This window comes from Arachis hypogaea, chromosome 6 (genome assembly GCF_003086295.3).
Source record: "Arachis hypogaea cultivar Tifrunner chromosome 6, arahy.Tifrunner.gnm2.J5K5, whole genome shotgun sequence".
NCBI lineage: Eukaryota > Viridiplantae > Streptophyta > Magnoliopsida > Fabales > Fabaceae > Arachis > Arachis hypogaea.
In genome coordinates, this window is record NC_092041.1 from 7,145,475 (window position 1) to 7,168,862 (window position 23,388).

The 23,388-nt window shown below is 35.3% G+C and overlaps 3 protein-coding genes across 4 annotated transcripts; 2 read left to right on the forward strand and 1 right to left on the reverse strand.

The window, feature by feature from the left end:
* Positions 1-2,739: 2,739 nt before the first annotated feature.
* On the reverse strand, positions 2,740-3,662 carry LOC112695705 (uncharacterized). The gene is made up of 3 exons (XM_025748158.2): positions 3,467-3,662; positions 3,312-3,386; positions 2,740-3,015 (listed from the first exon to the last, which is right to left on the reverse strand). The coding sequence occupies exons 1-3, from the start codon at positions 3,593-3,595 to the stop codon at positions 2,854-2,856; spliced, it is 366 nt and encodes a 121-aa protein (XP_025603943.1). The 5' UTR covers positions 3,596-3,662; the 3' UTR covers positions 2,740-2,853.
* Positions 3,663-3,865: 203 nt separating this feature from the next.
* Positions 3,866-7,043, forward strand: LOC112695704 (nitrogen regulatory protein P-II homolog). The gene is made up of 7 exons (XM_025748157.3): positions 3,866-4,093; positions 4,213-4,264; positions 4,400-4,427; positions 5,383-5,470; positions 5,708-5,775; positions 6,474-6,543; positions 6,710-7,043. The coding sequence occupies exons 1-7, from the start codon at positions 3,904-3,906 to the stop codon at positions 6,808-6,810; spliced, it is 597 nt and encodes a 198-aa protein (XP_025603942.1). The 5' UTR covers positions 3,866-3,903; the 3' UTR covers positions 6,811-7,043.
* Positions 7,044-15,837: 8,794 nt separating this feature from the next.
* On the forward strand, positions 15,838-18,207 carry LOC112695706 (ADP-ribosylation factor). Of its 2 annotated transcripts, XM_025748160.1 has the most exons (7): positions 15,838-15,966; positions 16,220-16,367; positions 16,531-16,601; positions 17,252-17,371; positions 17,497-17,615; positions 17,711-17,792; positions 17,908-18,207. In XM_025748160.1, exons 2-7 carry the CDS (start codon positions 16,220-16,222, stop codon positions 17,911-17,913), a joined length of 546 nt encoding a protein of 181 aa, XP_025603945.1. In that variant the 5' UTR covers positions 15,838-15,966; the 3' UTR covers positions 17,914-18,207. The 2 variants fall into 2 exon arrangements, with proteins under 2 accessions (XP_025603945.1, XP_025603944.1); XM_025748159.2 differs by lacking the exon at positions 17,908-18,207 and having other exon boundaries at positions 17,711-17,804.
* The last annotated feature ends 5,181 nt before the right edge of the window (positions 18,208-23,388 follow it).

Here is a 23,388-nt window from a genome sequence, read left to right on the forward strand (position 1 = left end):
TCAGAAATCGGACGGTCCGTGATGTGCTGCAACTCTGAGGGTCCGAGTTCCAACCTGGCTACAGTGGATTGCATGCAACTCGGACGGTGCGAGTTGGTATTAGAACTCGGAGGGTCCGAGTAGTTCCCACCTGACACCACCATTTTGTGCATCACTCCCTTTCCCCATATCACCGCACTTCACCACCTCATGAGCCATATGTAAATTAATTTCCGTAAAATATTCCTTCCTTGAACAAAAGGACCTATAAAGAAAAGAGGGATATGTATGTTATTTAATAAACGACCATAAAATATGTATGTTATTTGATAAACGACCATAAAATAAATGTATGGTGCCATGAGAACATACAAGAATTTACTACCAAGAATTGGGCACCATAGTATTTAAAATTTTTTAGATCTTATTTGATGATTGAAAATTATTACAAATTTTAAATATGGGTGGCTAAGTAGATAATCCATTCCGTTCCACCAAGTAAATAAGCTTAAAGTGTTAATTTAATTTGCTTTTTGGTGGACCCGTGGATTAGTCTGCTTAATTTTTTTAAAAAATTAATAAAATTAATTAAAATTAATATAAAATTAATAATTAAATAATTAAATATAAATAAAAAATAATCAAATTATTATATAATATTTTAATTATTTTTTATTTTTAATTTAATAATTATTTAAAATAATATCCGTCAATAAAATTATATTTATTTTAAAAAATAATTCACATAATTTAAACACATATATAAAAGTATAAAATAAAATAAATAAAATTAATAACAAAAAAGTAAAAAATTTTTAAAAAATATATTAAAAAATTATATAATTATTATTTTTTATAACACTAATCATCCTTTTTGTTTTTATTGAAAAATGTTATATGCATCATATTTGGATATATTTTGTTTTTTTTATATTAAAAACGATAGAAAAGAAGAAAAATAAAAAATCTTTTATAAGTTATAACACAAAAAATATAAAGAGCAATGCTAGGGGCCAACAATTTTTGTGATTGTTAGCCATCAATTAGCCATAAATGATGATTTGATGGTGTGAGATTGGTGTGAGATTTTATCCAATGGCTCACCTTCCTCTGCTGGTTACATGCTGACCAAAATTCAACAAAACTGCTGGTCCCTAGACTTTTCCAAATATAAATATAAGAAAAAACGTGTATTGTTTTACGGGCCTACTAGAAGACGAACTCAATCAGATTACAGTACTTACCGTTGACCGATTTCCACTTTTTTTAGCAACATTATTTGTCCGTATTTAATCAAATTGAGTTGGTCTATTAGTTAGTTCATTAGTCTGTGTAAGCAAGTTCGAATTTTGTCTCGTGCATGCAGCAATTTATTGGCCAGCGACAAACCCTTAAATGGAACTCAGTACTTCAACGGATTAGTCTTTGACTTGTCGGATTAAAGATACCGTAGAAAACAAAAAAAAAACATTATTTGTCCGTATCTGTTTGTTGTGCCCTAAGTCCGAACCTCAACCACACAAGCAAAGAGGGATTGGATGAAACCTATAGAAATAACTCGAGACATAGCCATACATACCCTACAATGATATCAATTTGAAAGCAAGCTAAGGTAGAAGAGTGATACATCATATTAGCTAGTGACACATACATCAACCCTGACCCTCCCTTGCCAATTCTATTATCTTTGATATGATCGCTTATTTTGACTTCCTATTTCGTAAGTGTTATGTATTATTATATGGACACTCAAGTAAAGCTCTTAACTTTTTAATTTTTTATAGTTGAAGATGTGTCTAAATAATAATAATAACAATAAAAGCACTCCAAGATCACTTTATCTATGTATTGACCCCATGTGAAATGTTATCTGATCTGCTAATGCGTGCTTCTCTGCAAAGAAAAGTATTTACTGCAAATGATACAAGCAGCACCGACTCATCACTGTATAAGATCACATTGAAATGCAAAGTACCACCTATTACAGATGAAGTGATATTGCACTCACTTATTCACATGACCTAGTTTTTTTATTTGTGGCAATAGTTGACTCAATAATATTCCAGCAATTAGACAGTGACAGTGATGACTTTTCGGAATTTTCAAATTATTTATGTGCTGCTACGTACGTTACCATAATTACCAGCAAATGAAATTTCTTTGAATTGCAAACAAAGAAAGAAAGAATGCTTTCTTTGCTGAGTGAAGTACTGACAAGATAGAAATCATACTTCTTGCAACACTGCTTGCCACCACGAGATTCTTTGTAATGAAATAGACTCCATTCAATTTTATTTTGTTTTTCAATTGAAGAACTCCATCTACTTTACCAGTATGGTGGTAGATCCAAATATATTGATGGGGTTGACGTTGTAATTATATTTAGTATCCTTAATCCCAAAGCAACCTTATTAATTAGCAATGATGAAAACGGGTATATACTAGAATCCAGTGACATAAATATATCAGGTTTCAATTATGTTTGTTGGCAAATGGGTTGTAGTTGAGGATAGTACCTAATAAGCTCATTGATCGCCTTATTATACAGTACTGTATAAGAAAGACGATTACATTGTTCTAAATTTCTAATCACTGCACTGATAATAGGGAATCTGTTGCAAGTTGTTTAGAAGCACAGTACCACAGACAAAACATTTGTTCTGGTTCTTGCTGAAAGGATTAGTACAGTAAGAATGTACGACTTGGCATCGGACATTTTCAATTGTTTGATACCAAATAAATAATAATCACATCATCATATATCACTTAAGATGATTCAATTCATTTATTTTCAATTATTCGTTAGTGGCGTACAATCCTTTCTTTTACAAGTAACATAGGAAAGTAATTGCTTTCATTACCCTCGTACAAGAGTTAATCAAACAAACTGCAACTGAATTTACCATCTGAGAGACACAGCTTCTCTGCTTTTGTCACGGCATCCAGAGGAAGAGGGGCAAAGCTTCGAGACGGTCCATAGAAATGAGGGAAGCTATTTGTGCCATCCACAACTTCATATATCAAACCATCGCCAAGCTGCAACAACCAGAGGACCTAGAATTTGTCAGTTATGCCCTGGAGAAGTACGAATTTTATGAATGAAACCAATATCAGTTAGATTCATTTTGCAATGCCTTACTATAATTCCACCAGAATTGTCATCAGATCCATTAATCACACCACTGAAATCAGGATCATTTTACAGAATATTCACTACTACAAGTTACATCTGGCTGTGTGTTAGTTGAAATAATATGATAACCAACTTCTAATCACTAACGAAATCTAACAGCTAACTAACTTTCCATTCTTTGGTGCAAGTTCAAAACTACCTTTTTAGCATCAATCTGAAGCAGGTAGAGTTCCAATTTGGTGTTGGTGAAAAAGTTCTCTAGCGTAGACCGAACCTGCAACATTGATATCATATAATATATGACCGAATCTTAACCAAACTTTGAAATTTTTAATCTCAATTTTAAGAGAGAACCTGGTTCAGCTTGCTGAGATGGATGAAACCCGAAGACTTGTCAAGATCCCCACCGAAAATGGATCCATTGCTTTGCAACAACTCCCACTCCTTCGCTGTGCTTATCCTGTACACGAATTCATCCTCCATCGTCAAACCTACAAGCACCGATCTCAATCCTCTGGTGTCTGGTCGTTATTCTTCAAGCAGTCAACTCGCCACTCTAAAGTTGGGCCTGGCCCGTTTATAACTGACTTCTTGTTGGGCTGACTTTCTCAGCCAACCAATACAAGGCCAGGCCCATTAATTACTGTAAGGACTTGGAATCCGACGTGTCTTATCAATTTTCATTTTAACCGCCCGCGGTCTGGAAAGGCAGGCGTTAACGTCGAAGCTCAGTGAGAGTGAGAGAGTGAGAGAGACAGAGAGGGAGAGAAGAAGAAGAAGAAGAAGAAGCGATGGCCGCGATCACGAGAACGCACTTGTTTGGCGCTCCGAGTTTTCATCTGAGAGAAGCTCAATTGCGTTTTGCAGGTTACAGTGCTATGCCTACGCGCTCCCGAGAGTCTCATCGGAACGTGGTTCTCACGCGCAGGGCTGGAAATGCCGCCGGGATTCTTCCCATAATCAGGGCTCAGACTCCCTCAGGTACGAATCCATGTAGAAATGGAGAGAAAAGTTATCTATATTCACAAATTCTAAGAATGAAACTGTTGTTCTATTGCTAAATCTGTTTGTTGCTTATTCTCTATTTCTCTCTGTGGCAGTGCCTCAGTATGTTCCAGATTCCGATTTCTACAAAGTGGAAGCCATTCTTAGGTTATAACCTTCTCTCTCTCATGTTCATGGAAGAGATTTACGGTGTAGTTGTGTAGCATGAGTGTTTTGTATTATAGCTACGTGTTTATGTCTTAGCTGCGTTTGTTTTAAGCTGTCAATTGTCCTATGCAACAGGCCATGGCGGATCCCTAAGGTTTCTTCGGTGAGACATCTTCACCTTTTTCATCATCGCCATTTATTTCTCTGCAATGCGAGGTTGATCTTTTTATTTCCGCTGCATTACTGTATAGATATGCATTATCACCACAACTCTTCACTTTGTTACCGATGCATTTTAATGTTGAGCTTAAAAAACATTGTATACGATATTTATTATTGTTAAATGTGTTGGATATAAAGAATTGAAAATACTGGCATGATATCTTAGTACCTGCCTATTGATACGGAATAGTTAGTTACTGGTTGTGTTAGAAGTTTTTCTTGCTGTCATGTTAATATTAGAACAAACCTACTTCCAAGTTTCATGCACATTTAAATTTGAGCTTAATTTATTTGTCATGCAGCCTGTATATAAAGCACATACTGACGTGCATAATTTCAACTTGTGAATTCATTTCCACACTCAAGAATCCTCTTGAAATTTTTTAAGTTAGCTCTCTGCTACAATTTTCTTCGGCAATTTACCATGTTTTCATATGTATATAATGGGTCAGCTTGGTTATACTTTCGTGATGCTTTGGTGACTATAGATAGAAAAGAGCAACTTATTGGACAAGTAACCGCCTTTGGCCTAAGACAAGAATAGCTCAAATGATACAAAGGCCAAATAAGATGAACATTCTTCTTCCTTTTCTATTCTATCAAATGTTTTTCTTATTTTCTTCTAGAATTTGATGACTCACCATTAGAAGATCATTTTGTTATTATTGAGAATATTTTCAGAGATTTGATAGATTTAGAAAGATATGGTGAGCAGTACATAGTCTTGCCTTGGGCCAAAGGTGGTGACTTGGCCAATACAACTACCTTCTCGAACTATTGGTTTTAATCAAATATTGCTTGTATGCATTTTATTTCAGTGGCATTTTGCTGTTAGATTTACTAAGCTTATTGAGCTATGACATGGTTGGTTCGTGTTTTTCTTCTTAATGTGAAAGGCATTGTTGAAAATGGGAATTCGTGGAGTCACTGTGTCTGATGCTAGGGGCTTTGGTGCTCAGGGTGGTTCAAAAGAGAGGCAAGGAGGTAAGTTTGCAGCTGACTGTACTGAAAATGTGTGTCCCTAATGTCTGCAGCTTAGTTGTCCCTGATTTTATATCTAAGTATATGTTACTTTACTAAACTAAAATGTCTGTGTGTGATCATTTAGACCTGTGTGACCAATATACTTTAATTGTGCTCTATGTTTGTAATTGTGGACAATGTACTAAGCATTTTTACATACAAGTCACCTATCACTTAATGGAAAGTTATTTGCTGCAGGCTCTGAATTTTCTGAAGACAGTTTTATTCCCAAAGTTAAGATGGAAATAGTGGTGAGGAAGGATCAGGTATCTAGACATTTGGCGGGCATTGTAATCTACTATATATTTTTTTTGTTAATGGAATTTTGTAGGAAGGGAAAGGGGAAAGATGGTACGAGAATTCAAACGGAATAAAAAGATATATTAAATTGAAACAGAAACAAAAGGAATAGATTGAAATTGAATACAAAGAGAATCACTATAGAAAGGCCTCCATCTAACTTGTCCACGCCATAGTTTGGGAATTAAATCGAAGGGACTCATCAACCTTTTAGAAGGGACTCATCAACCTTTTACTTAATTCCTCGATGCCATAAGAGAGGGACTCACTCAACTCAACTTGTCCATATCATGATTTCATCACGAAACCAAAAAGAGGGTTTTCACACCTCTAATCCTTGAATATGTGACGACTACAATAATCTAGGAGGTATTTATAACCTCTTGTTAGGATAAAATAATAAAAATCCTGAACCCACTAATATGAAGCCCAATATACTAACTAAATAAATAGAAATAAAAATACATCAAATTGTACTAAAATTATAACTAATAAATTCTAAATAATATTTAAATTCTTCATATCACGAATATTTAAAGCACGTATCAAAAGAGTTTTCAAATGTTAATTATTTAATTTTTTTTATCACATTAATAATCTTGGACAAACAAGAATGTTCATTTCTGCACAATCTCTGATTTTTATATATGATGCATGTTTGCAGGTCGAGGATGTAATAGCCAAAATTATTGAAGAGGCAAGGACAGGAGAGATTGGTGATGGAAAAATATTCTGTAAGATTGAATCTAGTAGCTTTCCTTAACTTTTATGTTCGAAATCACAGTTGTAAGAAAGTTCATATACCGAAAAGGAAAAGGAGGGAAAAAAACTTGTCAAAATTCATTAACTTTTTGTCAATTGGAGTTAAATAAGTGCTAACTGGATTTATTATTTGTGCAGTAATTCCTGTCTCAGATGTTATAAGAGTTCGTACAGGTGAGCGTGGAGAACATGCAGAGAGGATGGCAGGGGGCCGAAGTGACATGTCTTCTGGCATATAAAATGGTTGGAATCAATATTAGAATTTGCCATTTGCTATTCCTTTATATTCATATAATTTCTAATCTCGTCCCCATTATCATTTTCTCTTTGTGGGGCTGATTACAATGTCTTCACTTTTAGATGATTTACAATTAGCTATAAGAAAATGCATCTGTAGTTGTTGTGACTTATGTAATGATGACAATTGTGAATGATAATAAATAAATGACAATTAATAAAAGTCATTTTATGATGCTGCTCTTGGAAGAATGAATGGAGTCTTAACTATGATGAAACACATCTTTGATGACATTTAGGGAGGTCTAGTCATACCAAAATTTGAAATGGTTGTTTGGTTTGCGGTCTTTGGAGGTCTTAACACCAAGGAAAACTATTAAGGAGAGGAATAATAAATCAAGATGAGCCAAGATACCCTCTTTGTGATTTGGAGTACTAAACCACCTTTTCTTGCATTGTCCTTTTCCAACTAAATTGTGAGGTCTGTCCTTATGTTGGGGATATATATTGGGAGGGTGTAGATAATATTAAAGATTGGTTTTGGTCTGAGGGATGGATGCAACTGGAAGTTAGGAGGTGATTTAAGAATAGATGGCGCATACTTTTTTTTGCTGTTGTGTGGGCTATTTGGAATTGTAGGAGCTTAAAATTTTTTGAAAATATGGTGCCTGAGTTTACTAAGAGTTGGGAGCACATTAAATCCCTTATTAACCAATGGTCTGTGGTGAAAAAGAAGAGTTAAGAAAGATAATCTCTAGGAAGGTAACTAGAATTGAGGGTGAGTGATTTTGGTGGGTATGTGTTGATTATGTCCCTGATAGTAATTATTTTATGGTGAGTAGATATCTTAAGAATTCACAAGGTGAGATAAAAGTGTCTTATGGGCCATATGATTAAAGGATAATCTAATGCAGAAGAATTGTTGCAAATTTGACAGCATCACTGCAGTTTTTGGTTGAGGAAGTTAGTGTGAAGGAAGAGGAGGTTATGGACTTATGGTGATCATTTGACAGTAAGAATTTAGTAGTAGAAACTAGTTGGAACTAAGGATTATTAAAAACAAAGCGCACTGTATGAAACAAATGGTACAAAACATTGATATTCAATTCTTGGCCAGCAGTGAATTTAAAGGAAGAAAGCTATGGGTACCAAATTTTATTTATTTTCATGCATATATTTTTTGTCATTATATTATCGTTGAAATCCTAATATATTTCTAACTTCTCATTTTTATCTTCACCAATTCTAACACAATCTTCATATATTTTTTTCAACCTAATCTTCACAAATTTTAATACAAATACATTTCATCATATATTAAGATAAAATAAATTTTTATGATACTTATATAAAATTTTAAAGTTAAAAAATAAAGAGTTTATTTATTATGTTTATGTTTATTATGAATTTTTTATTTTAAAATATTATATAAAATTTTAAAGAATTTGAAAAAAGATATTATTTTTCGTTAAAAATATATTTATTATAATCTTTTTAATTTTTAAAAGCTGTTTTACCAAACATAATTGTGGTATTTGTGCTTTTTAAAAGTAATTTTTAATTTGATTTTACCAAATACAAAGGCCGCAGCTCTTAAAAAGCTGTTTTTTAAAAGACAGTTTTTATAAGCCATTTTTAAAATGTAAAAACTTTACTAAACTAATAATTAGTGACTAATAATTATGTTCGGTCGAGTATGTTTTACAATAATCTTAAAAAAAACCTGCAGATCAAACTAATAATTAGTGACTAATGAATAGAAGCTTAAGCAAAGTGGGTACAACCCACAACTTGGTTATCACTCGCCATCCACTACCCAACAATATTACTATGGAAAACTTAATCGAGGACAAAGCTAATCTACCTACAGTGTACTATAACATGATATGCTTCTATTGACCAATTAAGTGAACCAAAAAAAATTAGGAGAACATTCCGATAAAAACACTTAAAACATCTGTTTTATAAGATATTTTTTATTAATTAAAATTTAATACATATAATTGATTAAATTATATTATTTTTTATCAAAATTAGATCAGACAAATTAATTTGGTCGAAAAATCAGTAAACCAAACCTTAAACTGATCTAAATTAATATTCTTTTTTATAAAAAATAACTACAATAATTTTATTATAGAAAATGAATAAAATATTCTTATTATATATATTTTTTAATTTTGAAAATACTAAATTCTAACCCTATAACACATGAAAAAAAAGAAAAAATTAAAATTTAGGGGTTCTCAATATATATATATATATATATATATATATATATATATATAATAAGAATAGTTTAGTCATTTTTTATAATAGGAATATTGTAATTATTTTTTATAAAAAATATTAATTTAGACTCATTTAAGGTGTAATTTATTGATTTTTTGGTCAAATTAATTTATCTGATCTAATTTTAATAAAAATAACATAGTATAATGAATTATATATATATATATATATTAAATTTTAATTATTTAAAAATATCTTAAAAAAAGACGTTTTAAGCGTTTTTATCTAAGTGACTACCAAAAAACTAATGTACGTATTGTTTAAGAAGGATTTGGATCCTCTAAATTTTGAATTTTATTTTAGAGAGTAAAGTGTGATCTTTTATAGTTTCTCTTTCATATTTATTCTTGGTCCCACCTATAAAATCAACGGTGAGAAATCACACTTTACTCTCTAAAATAAAATTCAAACTTTAGAGGATCCAAATCCGTTTAAGAAATATCTCTTGCGAAAAGTATTAATTATCAGAAATTAGTTAAAAAATGTTCTAAAAATATTTGACAATTGAATAAAAATGAAAAGTTTTTAATTTTTAATGCATATAAAATCCAAAAAAAAACGAATTGCTTGCTGTGAATTTAAAAGATCAAAAGATCATTTTTTTTAATAAACAAAATAAACGACAAAAAAAAGTAATGTGGACAATTATACAAATAACTCATTGCCATTTTTTTTATGTCAATAGTATTACAATATGGTAGGTTCAAATATTTTTAGTAATGTCACCAAAAAAATATTGTTAGTAATTACTTTGAATTTATATAAATAAGAGTAAAGTGACAATTAGGTCCATGAGAATTTTGTGTTTGGACAATTTAATTCTTGAACAAAAAAAAAGTAACAAATAGATCCTTCAGAAAATAAAATGTGGACACGTTACAGCCCTCCGTTAGTAAGACTAACGGCACCTCTGATGTAGACTGTTAATGTGTTGAGGCATCTGTTAAGTGCTACAGTGGAATTATTTTGAATGGGGGGGACAAATTAGTCCTTCTGTATTGTTTGGATTTAAAATGCTTCGAAACTCTAATTTTTCAAAATTCCCAATTATTCACTCTGAAACCAAACCCTAGCATAATGCATAATGAATAGCACCGGAAGCTCCAAAAGCATGAGGCGGCAAAGAATGGAAAGGAATAAAGGCAGCGGTGGCAATTGTAGGGGTGACTCAACACATGGAAGATGCTCCAGCAATAAAATCGCGCCCAAGTGTAACTGTCAGCTATATGTAACAATATACAAGTCTGGAACAGTAGAGAATCTAGATAGATTGTTTTTAGGATGCCCAAACTATAGGGTAAGTTTAGATTCGAACGATTTTAATTATGTGAGTTTTGAGTATTCTGCAAAATTGAAATTCATAGCTGTTATTCATGGTATGGTTTTTGGTTGCAATTACAGGACAATTTGCCATACTGCAAATTCTTTAGATGGTTGGATGATGTTGCTGGAGATGTCGAGGTTCAAAGTTCTAAGTAGGGAGTGGAGGATAGATTAATTGATTTGGAGGAGAGAATTCTGAGACTGGAAACGGATTGTAGAAATAAGGAAAATTCGAGCAAAATTATTGGCAGTAGATATAAAAATGTTCTGTATTTTATGGCTGGTTTCTTAGTTGCAATAATTGTGAATGTGTGGAGCAAGGGTTCTGGGTGATTCAAGTGAGATTGTTGAAGCATGAATGTAATAGTATTTGTAATTGTATTATTATGAATGCGATAATGAATAGTTACTTTTGAATCATTGTATGATATATTATAGATGTTGGTGTTAATGAATCTGATGTTCACATTGATGAACTGGAAGAAATGAAATAACTATAATGAGCATAAAAGCATTGTTGTATTATCTTAACTTCCAAAAGATTGTTTCCAGTTACATTGGTTGATCTAAAAAGAGGCTGAATTGTTGTCTATGTCGCTAAATCAAAAGGAAACCTACATAGCAACATTATCATAACTGCACAATATATTGTGCCTAATTCAAAACAAGATTTAAGTCCAAAGAAAGTATATCCAAAATACTAATAGATTACAACCAAATTACTAATCCATTATATCCAAAAGACTAAAGTTTCATAGATTGAAGACTTCAACTAAGGATTAAATCTAGGAGTGGGAATGAAGTGAAACATTCTTGAAGCTGTTCTCGAACTTGTTGCCGCCAGGGTTTCTGCAAGGATACCATCAATGGAGCTTGTTGGTTGTTGTGGTGGAGGTTGTTTAGGCCTTATAATTGATTGTTTTTTTCTAAACAAGGCTAGATTCAGTGGCCTAACGGCAGAGAATTTTGACTAGACTTGAGTTGGCTTTTTTCCTTAGGTAGCCGTTGTTGAAGGGGGCTTATGGCCTTGAGGTTGGGCCGGAAACCTGAGCTAGTTCTGGACTGGAGCAAAAGGTCTTAGTGGGGGTTGGGCTTGACTAGGAGGCTTGAACTGGGCTTGAGCTTGACCTGGAGGCCTGAACTAGGCTTGGGCTTAACCTGGAGGCCTGAACCCTGTGGACCTTCTTATCCTCATTTTTCTCTCCTTTACATCACCTTCCAATTGGCCCTACGATGTGGACAGAAAAATTCATTATAACCCACATCCTAATGATATTAAACACACAAATATAGCAGACATAACATCATCCACAAAGAACTTATAGTTTCATCAGTTACATTAGTGTTAGTGCCAGTTGTTACAGGTCCATGTTAAACTTTCTTATTAGTCACAGACCCAGTTGGTGCAACATTTTGAGTAGTGACAGCAGGATTATGATTTTCTTCTTGAACCAGGTTTGCCTAAATAGACATGAATGATACAATTGAGCCACTATCACACTAAGCTTATAAATAATCGATTAACTATTTTTCAGTCTAGGACAACTAAACCCCTCATAAGTTAGTGATAGAACATTTAGATCCCTAATACAAACTATACCAGATAACTAAATCATTAATAATAGTGTGAGTATACAATTAACTATGATTACCTGTGGTTGTGGGTCGGGTGCAACAATGGTTTCTTGGTTCTCTACCTGGGGAGCACTGTCAGCCTGTGGTGCATCTTTTTGTGTACCATTCTTTGACGAGGCTCTGACTCTTTTTTTTTTCCTTTCTTAGTTACTGGAGCTGTTTTGCATGTTTTGGAGTAATGGCCAGATTTGTCACACTTGGTGCAAGTCACACTGAAACTCCTCCTGACCTTATTTGCATTCAGCAGTAGCTCAATAGGATCCTTTCTTCTTGTATGTAGTTTTGGATGGCCAATGGGTCTCTTAAACTTGGGTGGAATAGGTCTTGATCCTTCTGCCCTCTCCTAATATTGCTCACTCAGAACTGGTTGAATACAATGTTGGTATATAGCATTGAATGAGCTCATTGGCAGCCATGGGTGACAATAGTCCTCAGATTGCTCGCTTCCCCAGGCTATAGCAGATATAACATGCACACACGGCATTCCTGGCACAGACAAGTTAACAACAATTGCAAACCAAATTAGAAATATCCATAACAAACTATCTATACAACTACTGTCCAGAAAGCTCTATGGATCCAAAGTGTTTGATACTACCTGCGAGTTGCCACACATTACATGTGCAGGTGTTGTGGCCCAGATTTACTGACACCTTCTTCCCATCACACCGAACCTCATATTTGACTCGATCATCATCACCAATCCATTGTGGTTGCCACTTATCGCTAGCCTTTTTCAGCATCTCCAACTTCTTTTGTTGAACTGGTGTAATCTTTCCCTTGTACCCACTCAAAAGTCTCTTGTGATTTGTCATCCTTCTCATAATATAACATCTGAGTTCTTCACACATTGTCAATACCGATTTCGCCCTGTAATCCACAATCCTTGAGTTTCAGACCTCACACATGTTATTGGTCAAGTTATCTACCTTAGGGTCGTGGCTAAAGTATGCTTTGACCCACACAGCGGGCTCAAACTTAGCTAAATAGGCCCATGCTTTCTCATTTATCTTTTTTAACTTGTCCATGCTTGCTTTGAATTCAACTGCAATTTTGCATCTAGCACATTTTCACATAGTACCCTTGGTTTGCTTATTTTTGTATTGCTTCAAAAAGTTTTTCTAGATGTGCATCACACAGTTTCTGTGATGTGCATTGGGCATCATCTCACAAAGTGCCGGAAGTAGACCCTAACCAGGAAGAATACAATTCAGTGCCATAAGTCGAATACACATCAATGCGACACTAACAAGTGAAGAATACATTTAAGTTTTTACCTTTTGTTGGTCAGATGTGAAGCTCCATTCGTGTGTTTGGACATCTTCCAAATCTTCTAGCAATAGAGTCAGAAATTATTTTCATGTTTCCTTGGTCTCTAATCCAACGACAACATAAGCTATCACATAGAAATAGTTATTTGAATCCTGAGCCACAGCAGATAATAACTGTCCCCCGTAATAGCCCTTTAGAAAACACTCGTCTAGCCCAATCAACGGGCGACATCCTACCTTAAAACCTTGCTTACATGCATCTAGACAAATATAAAGCTTGTCAAAAAGTAGAGGAGATTATGGAATTGGCTCAACTCCTAACAAGGCTGTGCTACCAGTATTACTTCTCAATATCTCAGCCAGGTAATCTCTTAATTTGCTATATTGTTCACTTTTCTTGCCAATTACTAACTCCCTTGCCTTCTTAAGTGCCCTTTGCATGCTTTTGTAGTAAATTTGTACAATCCTTCTTTATGTGATCCAATACCTCCTTTTGTGTGCTTCGGCTGTGTCCGTAATCGCTTCTCAAGCTTCTCAGTAAGCCATCTCACATTTGCCTTATTGCTTCCAAAGTCTCGATTGCATGTATGCTTGGAAAAAAAAAGTCTTGATTCGAAAACAATCTTCACTTGAATTCCATGAGCAAAAAATTAAGAATGGACAATTTTTCTCAGCACACTTGACTTTTGACCTCAGCTTGTCATTCTTTAGCCACTGTAATTCTCTACCCTAAGCTACTATCTAGTCCTTTAGCGTCCTCTTAAACTGTTTTAAAGTGTCAAACTTCATGCTAATTTCTAGTTCCACTTCTCCAAATTCAGCACCCTCCGAGAAGTCATCAAAACCAGACCTGTTAGCCTCATTCTCTTCATCGCTTCCAACAGAAGTGTGCAAGTCTTCTGATTCATAGTAAAAAATTTTCTCATCATCTGACTCCTTGTGAGCACGTGTTTCCTCCCAAAAAGGATCCAATAAAAGGGTCATCCCCAACCTCTTCAGCATCTTGTGCATGCATCTGATGTTCATGATGGTCTTCGTCCCCATCATCTCCAATGTCAACTGGAGTCTGACTCGTTATGGAGTTCCCCACGTGTTTTCTGGCCTGTTGTTGCAGTTTTGAACTCCTCCTCACTTTGTTATATTCCTTCTTCTTTCGATCTTTAGGGGAATTGCTAGTTACATGAGTCTCATCGTTAGTAACTTTCTTCCCTTTTGGAGAAGTCACTTTCTTGGCATTTGGCGAACGGTTACTGTCCGTAACCTTCTTCTTTTTAGTCATTCTTGCAGGCTCCTCTTCAGTGTCTGACTCCTTTTCACCAGCCGGTGGAAGTTTGTACAACTCATTTTCAGTGCTCTCGTAACCATGATCATCACTACTGTCATCATAAGAAATAGGAGGATCCCCAACTTCATCACACCCTATAGCTTATTCGCCTCCAAGAATATTATGCTCAAAATATATATAAAACTCCTTACAGTCTTTGTTTTACATTTTGTGCTACCTTAAAGCATTGATCTCTGAATCTCCAAAAATAGGATGCAAACCGGCTTCAAAATTAGCAGCTGTCGGATAAAACTACATCATCGCTTTGTAATCATCGTATCCCAGACTCTTGAACAATTCCTTCAAGTCAAAGAAGTTCACAATGTCCATATCCATCTCTGGAAACCTCTCAACTAACCCATCCCGATAACTCAACTCTTCCCGTTTGTTCCTCAAATTTTCTCCGATGGTAAAACACAAGGATAACGAATTCCTCCATCTGTTTAGTACAAACAGTTAACTCAAGAATCAAGAGCATGTATGTCTTTTTCTGTTAATCATTAGTTTCAACAAATGCATAAAAATTTGAGTAAGTGGCAAAATGTGTCATGCAAACAAGTTAAAAAATATGGGACCGTCATTATTTGCAGAAGACTAAACAAGTTGAAAAAATTAGGACCACCATGAAAATAACTGACAAAGAGTTACACTAACTGATAAAAGCATAACCATTTTTTACCTTACTCGAGGATGTCTCCGCTAACACCGGTTTTCTTAACGGCGTCTTCTTCCTTGCTGGTACGTTAAAGAAGGATTATCACTTTTATTACTGCACATCCAACACTCTTTCAATTTAGCTTTTTCTTAGAGTTAATAGATAATCACAGTGGATAACTGAAGGTTAAGGGCAAAGTGAAACAAATATAAACGAAGGAAACCAAAAAAACGACATCGTCCCATTGCATATGTGGCTGTAATGGATATGTCAGTTCACGTAACAGTAAAGTAATTCCATTTCATTTTGATACATGAATTGACGAAAAGATGTAATTTGTCCACAATTCATTTTCTGAAGGATCTATTTGTTATTTTTTTTAGGGGTTAAATTGTTTAAACGCGAAATCCTTAGAACCTAATTATCACTTTATTCTATAAATAAATATTAATTAATTGGTCCGTAATCCAAATGCGACATTTTAGATGTAGATATAAATAAACAAAACGGAGTTTCAAGGGCCATTTTAATCAAGGAAATAGCAAGGGGTAGGGTCCTGTTTCTCCATCCTGCATCTTTGCAAAGGCACCAAAATCCAAACAAAAGAACAGATCTCAGCTCAGCTCATACGAATTGCTCTCTTTCTCGGCTCTCCAAGGTAACCCCATCTACTTCTTTCTTTCTCAACAAACCCTAACTCCCGAATCTCTCCTCCTTTCTTCCGTTTCCTCAATCTGTATTGCAATTCACGATTTAAATTCAGTCCTTAGATTGGATCTGTCTCGCTTGTGTTCAGATCCCGTCGTCTTCCCCCTTGTATATTCATTTTTTCCATCATTGCATTCCGATCCGCTATTTGGAATCGAACTAATTGAGTTTGCGTTGTTTGATGAACGTTCACAATATTCCAGATGGGTCTGTCATTCACGAAGCTATTCAGCAGGCTGTTCGCCAAGAAGGAGATGCGTATACTTATGGTCGGTCTCGACGCTGCCGGTAAGACCACCATTCTCTATAAGCTCAAGCTCGGAGAGATCGTTACCACCATTCCCACCATTGGTATGATTTCCATTCTTCTCCCTTTCAATTCCCTTCCATTTCAGATCAATTCAATAATTTCAGCATTTGATGCCTCTGTTTCTTATCAAACCACAGATCAACTCTAATTTATGCTCATAATAAATTAATTATAATCAAAATTGACTTATCGTTTGGTATGTAGGGTTTAATGTGGAAACCGTCGAATATAAGAACATTAGCTTCACTGTCTGGGATGTTGGTGGCCAGGACAAGGTATCTCTTCTTTAGATCGCAGTACAAAATGATTTCATTGATTTCATCACATGACATTTGAGTGACCTAATGCCTAGACCAGTATTGTTGGGAGATGAATGATCCGTTTGATATATAGTAACTCGTATGTCTCCTCTCCATTATGATATAAACTTGTGATTGAGAATGCATAATGTTTTGTTCATATAAATAGTGAACTGGTGTCTGTTTGTAGATTTATCAATTTCCTAAACTCAAGAACTGAGGTTTGATAACTGGTAATCAGTTTATTAAAATGTGTCATCTCATTTTAAATTTTAAGAATATGGTTTTGTACTTGAAGTAAACGTGCTTAGCGGTTTTATATACTAGTGGCATCCTATGGCTAATTAAAAATATGAAAATCTTTTGGCTTTACTCTAAAACCACGTCAAATCTGATCTTACACTAAATTGCTGTGGCATCTGTTGTTCATAACTTATGTTCGTTGCTTGGATTCAGTAATGACTTAGACTCAGCTTGGTATCGATGTGTATTTTATTTTACACCAATTTTTGTATTGGTCGAGTCACATTCTATCTCCGTCTTAAATAGCATTTTCATTGGCATCTGCCTACCTATGTTTATATCTGAATTTTTTGAGGTTAATATTCTCAACATTTTCTTTCTAGATCCGTCCTTTGTGGAGACATTACTTCCAAAATACACAAGGACTTATTTTTGTGGTAGATAGCAATGATCGTGATCGTGTTGTCGAGGCTAGGGATGAGCTCCATAGGATGTTGAATGAGGTATTAGATTCTGAAGAAGTGACTGTGATTATATGCCAAATATGCATTCTTTCTTTTCCTTTTACGGGAACTTAATTTTCTCTCTTAGTTTCATGATTCTCATTGTATGTGTGATATTTTATCAGGATGAGTTGAGAGATGCTGTGCTTCTAGTTTTTGCAAACAAACAAGATCTTCCAAATGCTATGAATGCTGCTGAAATAACTGATAAGCTTGGTCTTCATTCACTCCGTCAACGTCACTGGTAACCCTAAATATCGATTTGGATCCTCTCATTCATTTCCATACTCCTGACTCCAACCTTCTACTGATTGTCATTGACATGTTCTTGGCATGCAGGTATATCCAGAGCACCTGCGCTACATCTGGTGAAGGACTTTATGAAGGGCTTGATTGGCTCTCAAACAACATTGCAAACAAGGTTAGCAGTTAACACAGCATAATTATTCTCAGGGTCTCGTCAATTAATATTTAGCCCTACAAATCAATTTGTAGTCTTAACTCTTAACTGACTTTACTTTTATTTGTTATTGCAGGCTTAGAGATTTGATTAGTTAATGGTTCCTTGGAGTGTTGTTGAGTGTTAGCGACTATGGCTCTTGATTATTGATATTGTTACCCTGTTCAGAATATTATCTACTCTTACATGTATTGTTGCTTCGAGAAAGAACAGAGACGTCTACTACTAGTTTCAGAATAATTTGCTATATATTTTATTTTTCATGTATAATCGAATTAATTTTGCCCGCAGATTTGTTTAGGCAATCCTTATTGAAAGCTTACACTTATACACGATCTGTGTTAACCAAAAAGGAAAATTGCATTTTCCAGAGCAATGATACTTCTCTCGACCATGCATATTTATTAGTTCCAACTACCAATCCCAGCAGTGACTATAATAGTTGTTGCTTTTTGTTGTGGAATGCACCTCTTTCATCAACGTAGACTAAATGCCAATAGTCTTTTGTGAATAGAAAAAATGAAAAATAGCCTAAATAGGTGATTAGTTGTGATATCTAGTTTTAGTTGTGGGTAATATGTTATTACGTTTGTGAGAGTGGGTGAAGGTACCGAAAATATGTTCAAAAAGTATTGTTATATCTATGCTCCATATGTATAGATCAATACTTAATTCATAGTCTAGTCTAACCATATGAATTAATGATTAAAAGCCTAACCATTATTTTTATCTGCCGATTACGACTTTCGGAATACATTTCTAAGTTCTTGGCTTATAAAAAAGCAGTATAACAAACTCTTGAGTTGCCATTTAGTATGACGGACAAACGCAACTCCATCTATTTTGACCTATGCCCATGAAGCTGGGCAAAATAAATTTTGTATGATTTGTAGATTTCTAAAAATACTTTAATTTTGATGTATTGTGTAAAATCGTTTTACATGTCCATCTAATCATATTAACAAAAATAATGTTTTACATGTCCATCTAATCATATTAACAAAAATAATCTTTTACATCGACAATAATGGTTATTCAAGAGAAGAGTTGTGATTGTACAACGGTGTAAAATGTTTTACACATACATCAAAATTAAACTATTTTAAAAATACAATTCGCTGGGTTGATTATTTTTTTATTTTAAAATTATTTTAAAGATATAACACGCGAAGAACGAATTTTAAATAATAATATTATACTATTTTTTGAGTATCACCAAATTCATAATCGTACACAAATTAAAAGTGCATGATGTTGTTAGGACTTGTTTAGGTTGGTCTTTAAAAAAAAGTTCAATTTTTTTAAAATAAAAATAACTTTATACTTAAATATCTCATATAAAATATCTTTTATTATATTTAAGTACAATAATATAAAAATACTTTTTGTTTGCTTATTGTGTTAAAAAATATTTAATTAATTTTTTTAAAAAATATGAATTGTAACTCTTAAAAAATATATTTTTATTTTTTTAATTTTTAATTTTTATGATTTTTTTAAATACACTAAAAATAATTATTTTCTAACCACTTTTGTTCACTAGAAGAGCCAATTTTTTGTATTCTAGTATTTTTTCATTATTATTTCTTAGGGTGAATACTTGGTCTTTTTATTTAAATAAATAAATAAAAATATTTTTTTTTGAAATAAATGAAGCTCGACACATGAGATGGAGTATAAAACAGACAGATACAAAAGCAAATCTAAACACAAGGTTAACAATCTTATGTCATCTCCGGCATTGCCATCAACAACCAGTAGGATCAATACCAGTTCACTCCTTGTAGCTCAAAAACGTTCTGTTCTGTATGATATCAATAGTTACTTCTTTATTGTTGAAAATTCTGTTATTGCGTTCCAACCAGACGTTCCAAATAACCGCAAAGAACCCAGTCAGCCACCTCTTTTACTCCTCTTTTCTATTAGGTGTTCCATTTCAACTCTCAAACAAGCCTTTAATGCTTCCTGGAACAGCCCAATCTCTATGAAAACATCTCAACCAGACGCACCACACCTGCCACGTAAACTCACAGAACGCAAACAAATGATGAACACATTCGATCTCCTTTTTACACAAGACACAAATACTATCATGTTGGCGAGTTATGCCTAATCTACTCAACCTTTCTTTAGTATTCACTCTACCGACTAAAACAAACCAACCAAACAGTTCAATTCTAGGTGGAACCAAACATTTCCAGATCGAACTTGTGAAGTTATAACTCGTAATCTCCTCCGAAAGAGTCTCCGATTGCAACACCTGCAGAAAAGAGTTAGTAGAAAAAATACCTTTATTATCAAATTTCTAAACAAGATTATCTTCTCTGTCAGCTGATAGCTTCACTAGTCTTAACATATCATAAAGTTGGTGAACTAGTTCCAACTTCCATTGAAACAGCTCCCTCCTCCAATGGAAATTCCAAATCCACTCTAACCCATCTCAGAATCCACAATCTCCTATCACAAATCCTTGCTGGTTTGAAATAGAGAAGAGCCTTGGAAAACACGCTTTCGGAGGACCACCCTGGACCCAGTTATCTTCCCAAAACAGTGTCCTTTGCCCATCACCAACTTCCATTGTCAGCCCACTAATAACTTTTTCTTTTACCTGCTGTGCTTTTATATCCAACTGACAGATCTCTTTCCAGGGGCCACCCTTCACTGGTAAAGTCTGACTAGAAAGCATAACCTTGGTATTCCAATTGTTACACGAACAGACAATCTTCTTCCATAACGGACAATCTTCCTTGGAAAACTGCCACCACCACTTAAACAGCAGTGCTGTGTTCCTGAACACTGCATCACCGACCCCCAACCCCCCAGCCTTTTTAGGTGCATGAACCACTTTCCACTTCACTAGAGGTATACTATTGTTACCATCCTCCTTACACCACATGAACTTCCTCTGTAAGGCAATCAACTTGTTAGTCACTGCCTTCGACATCTTGTATAGGCTAAGGTATTGAATACCGGCAGGCTATTCAACACCGAATTAATAAGAACTAGCTTGCCTGCTTTGTTTAGAACCTTCGCTTTCCATAAACTGAGCTTCTCTTCCACCTTATCTATGACCAGTTTCCAAGTCTTCACCAAACACGGGTTTGCTCCTAGAGAAATTCCAAGATATCTGATAGGTAAAACAGCTTGCTTGCACTCTAGGAGGCCACACACATGCTCCACTCACTCCTGCTCACAGTTAACTGAGATCAGATTCGACTTATCAAAGTTGATGCACAAAACCGACATCAGCTCAAAACAGCGCAACAACCTCTTATAATTCACAATTGTCTCTGTCTCCGAAAGGCAAAACAAGATAGTGTCATCCGTGAATTGGAGATGTGACAGTTCAATGTGATCTCTCCCAACCAATAACGGATTAATACGCCCATTCCTTACAGCTTCCCCCAGCATCATGTGCAACACATCCACGACAAGAACAAACAAAAGAGGAGATAGTGGATCTCCTTGTCTTAGGCCCCTCTCCATCTTAAACGGCTTGGATGGAGAACCATTCACTAGGACTGACATAGTGGCCGTACTAACACACTCCTTTACCCAACCCCTCAATCTTTGCCTGAATCCCATCTTCTGTAATACAATATTCACAAAGCTCAACCTAACTCTATCATATGCTTTCTGAAAATCTAGTTTTATAATTTCCGCCTTCTTTCTATGTGTCTTAAGCCATTGCACCGTCTCACAGGCAATTAGGGCGCCATCATGAATCTTTCTACCCTTCACAAAAGTAGTATGTGTCTCAACTACCAACCCAGGCATAACTGTTCTCAACCTCCTCACCAAACACCAATACCTTAGAAATCACCTTATAGACACACCCCACCATACTAATCGGCCGAAAGTCCTTGATCTCATTGGCACCTACAAATTTTGGAGCTAGCGTCACCCACGTGACATTCGCATCAGTTGGTATCTTCGCATTTTGGAAGAACCCTATCACCGTTGCAGTTAACTCCTGATCAATCCCTTCCCAACATTGTTTAATGAAGTTCATATTGTATCCATCACTACCTGGGGCTTTAGAAGATTCACAGTCCGAAACTGCTTCCCTAATTTCCTCCACTAACGGCATAGCTTCCAAGGCCTCAACCTCAGCCCCATCAATCTGCCTCACCAAACCCTCCCGAAACCCAATCCTCGGAGCATATTCTTGCCGATACAAGTCCTTATAGAACCCTCTAATAGCAACCTTTATCCTCGCTTGATTCTGCACAATCCAGCCATTAATCCTTAGAGCGTCGATCCTGTTGTTCCTTCTTCTTGCCGAAACGATGTGATGGAAGTACCTAGTATTCCTATCCATGTTTCTTGCATGCTGCGACCTAGACATCTGCTTCCAGTGAATCTCCTTCCGAACATACCACTTCTCACAAAAGCTCACCAATGTCTTCCTTCTAGCTTCCGTTGTTCCATCATACGTGCCATCACTCACTTGGTTATCAACCCTATTAATCTCCTCCTCCAGTAACAGTAATCTCCTATCCATGTCACCAAAGTTATCCTTGTGCCATTTCCACAACGGTACCGTCAAGGCCTTCAGCTTACAAGTAAACTGAGCATCCCTCAAATTTCTCCATTCATTTTTAACCATCCTCAGAAAGCCCTCATGCGTAAACCAGGAATCCAGACTTCTGAATGGTCAGAGGCCCCTGCTAACTCTTAACACTTCCACAATCAACGGGCAGTAATCTGACAACCCTCTTGGTCCACCTTTAATTCGGATGTCAGAAAATTCCTCAAACCACTCAATATTGACCAGAACCCTATCAATTCTACTGCAAGAACGATCCCTAAACCACGTGAACTTTCGGTCATTAAGAGGTAAGTCCACCAATTGCGTATCATGTACCCAATCCTTAAACTCTTCTGCTGACGCAAGTAGATTAATCGCCCCTTTGCGATCTTCGATATGCAATATCTCATTAAAATTCCCAAACAAGCAGAAGGGGACCTGACACAAACCCACAATATAGCTCAACTCCTCCCATACCACCCGCTTATCCTCCCTCCCTAACGCTCCGTACACCAAACAAAATGCACAATTAAAATTACTTTTTGTCAACACAGCTTCAACGCAGAGCCATCTCTCCCCTTTATAACAATTGCTAGATTTAAATATCGCATCATCCCACATTAAGAGCAAGCCCCTCGAAGCCCCTCTGGACTCCACATACTCCCACCCGACAGTACTGTACCCCCAAATTCGAGCAACATCAAACTTAGAGATCACCTCCCTTTTTTTTCAATCAAGCCTAACATGTTTAGTTTATAATTTCTCTTCAAAGATTTCACCATGCTCAATTTACCATCTCCCTCAACTCCCGAATATTCTAACAGCTCACAATCATTTAAACAAATTTTTACTCACCTTACTGTGATTTTTTGGCCGACTCCTTCGCACTTTTTCTTTATGTTTTGCCATCTTCTTCTTCACCGCTAATTTTTCATTCTGAGGTTGCAACATTTTCGTAATATCCACTTCTTCATCATGTAGAACAACACCCGACTCCACCGCCAAAGCCCAAGTAGCCTCATTTTC

Bases quoted from the DNA above. Each gene is read 5' to 3' on its own strand.
- LOC112695705 (XM_025748158.2), bottom strand. From the start codon at position 3,595: ATGGAGGATGAATTCGTGTACAGGATAAGCACAGCGAAGGAGTGGGAG. The intron at 3,387-3,466 runs GTTCTCTCTTAA...TCAATGTTGCAG, and splicing joins ATCTCAGCAAGCTGAACCAG to GTTCGGTCTACGCTAGAGAA. The intron at 3,016-3,311 runs GTAGTTTTGAAC...TGGTTGTTGCAG, and splicing joins TTCAGATTGATGCTAAAAAG to CTTGGCGATGGTTTGATATA.
- LOC112695706 (XM_025748159.2), top strand. From the start codon at position 16,220: ATGGGTCTGTCATTCACGAAGCTATTCAGCAGGCTGTTCGCCAAGAAG. The intron at 17,372-17,496 runs GTATTAGATTCT...ATATTTTATCAG, and splicing joins TCCATAGGATGTTGAATGAG to GATGAGTTGAGAGATGCTGT. The intron at 17,616-17,710 runs GTAACCCTAAAT...CTTGGCATGCAG, and splicing joins TCACTCCGTCAACGTCACTG to GTATATCCAGAGCACCTGCG.
- LOC112695704 (XM_025748157.3), top strand. From the start codon at position 3,904: ATGGCCGCGATCACGAGAACGCACTTGTTTGGCGCTCCGAGTTTTCAT. The intron at 4,094-4,212 runs GTACGAATCCAT...TCTCTGTGGCAG, and splicing joins CAGGGCTCAGACTCCCTCAG to TGCCTCAGTATGTTCCAGAT. The intron at 5,471-5,707 runs GTAAGTTTGCAG...TATTTGCTGCAG, and splicing joins TTCAAAAGAGAGGCAAGGAG to GCTCTGAATTTTCTGAAGAC.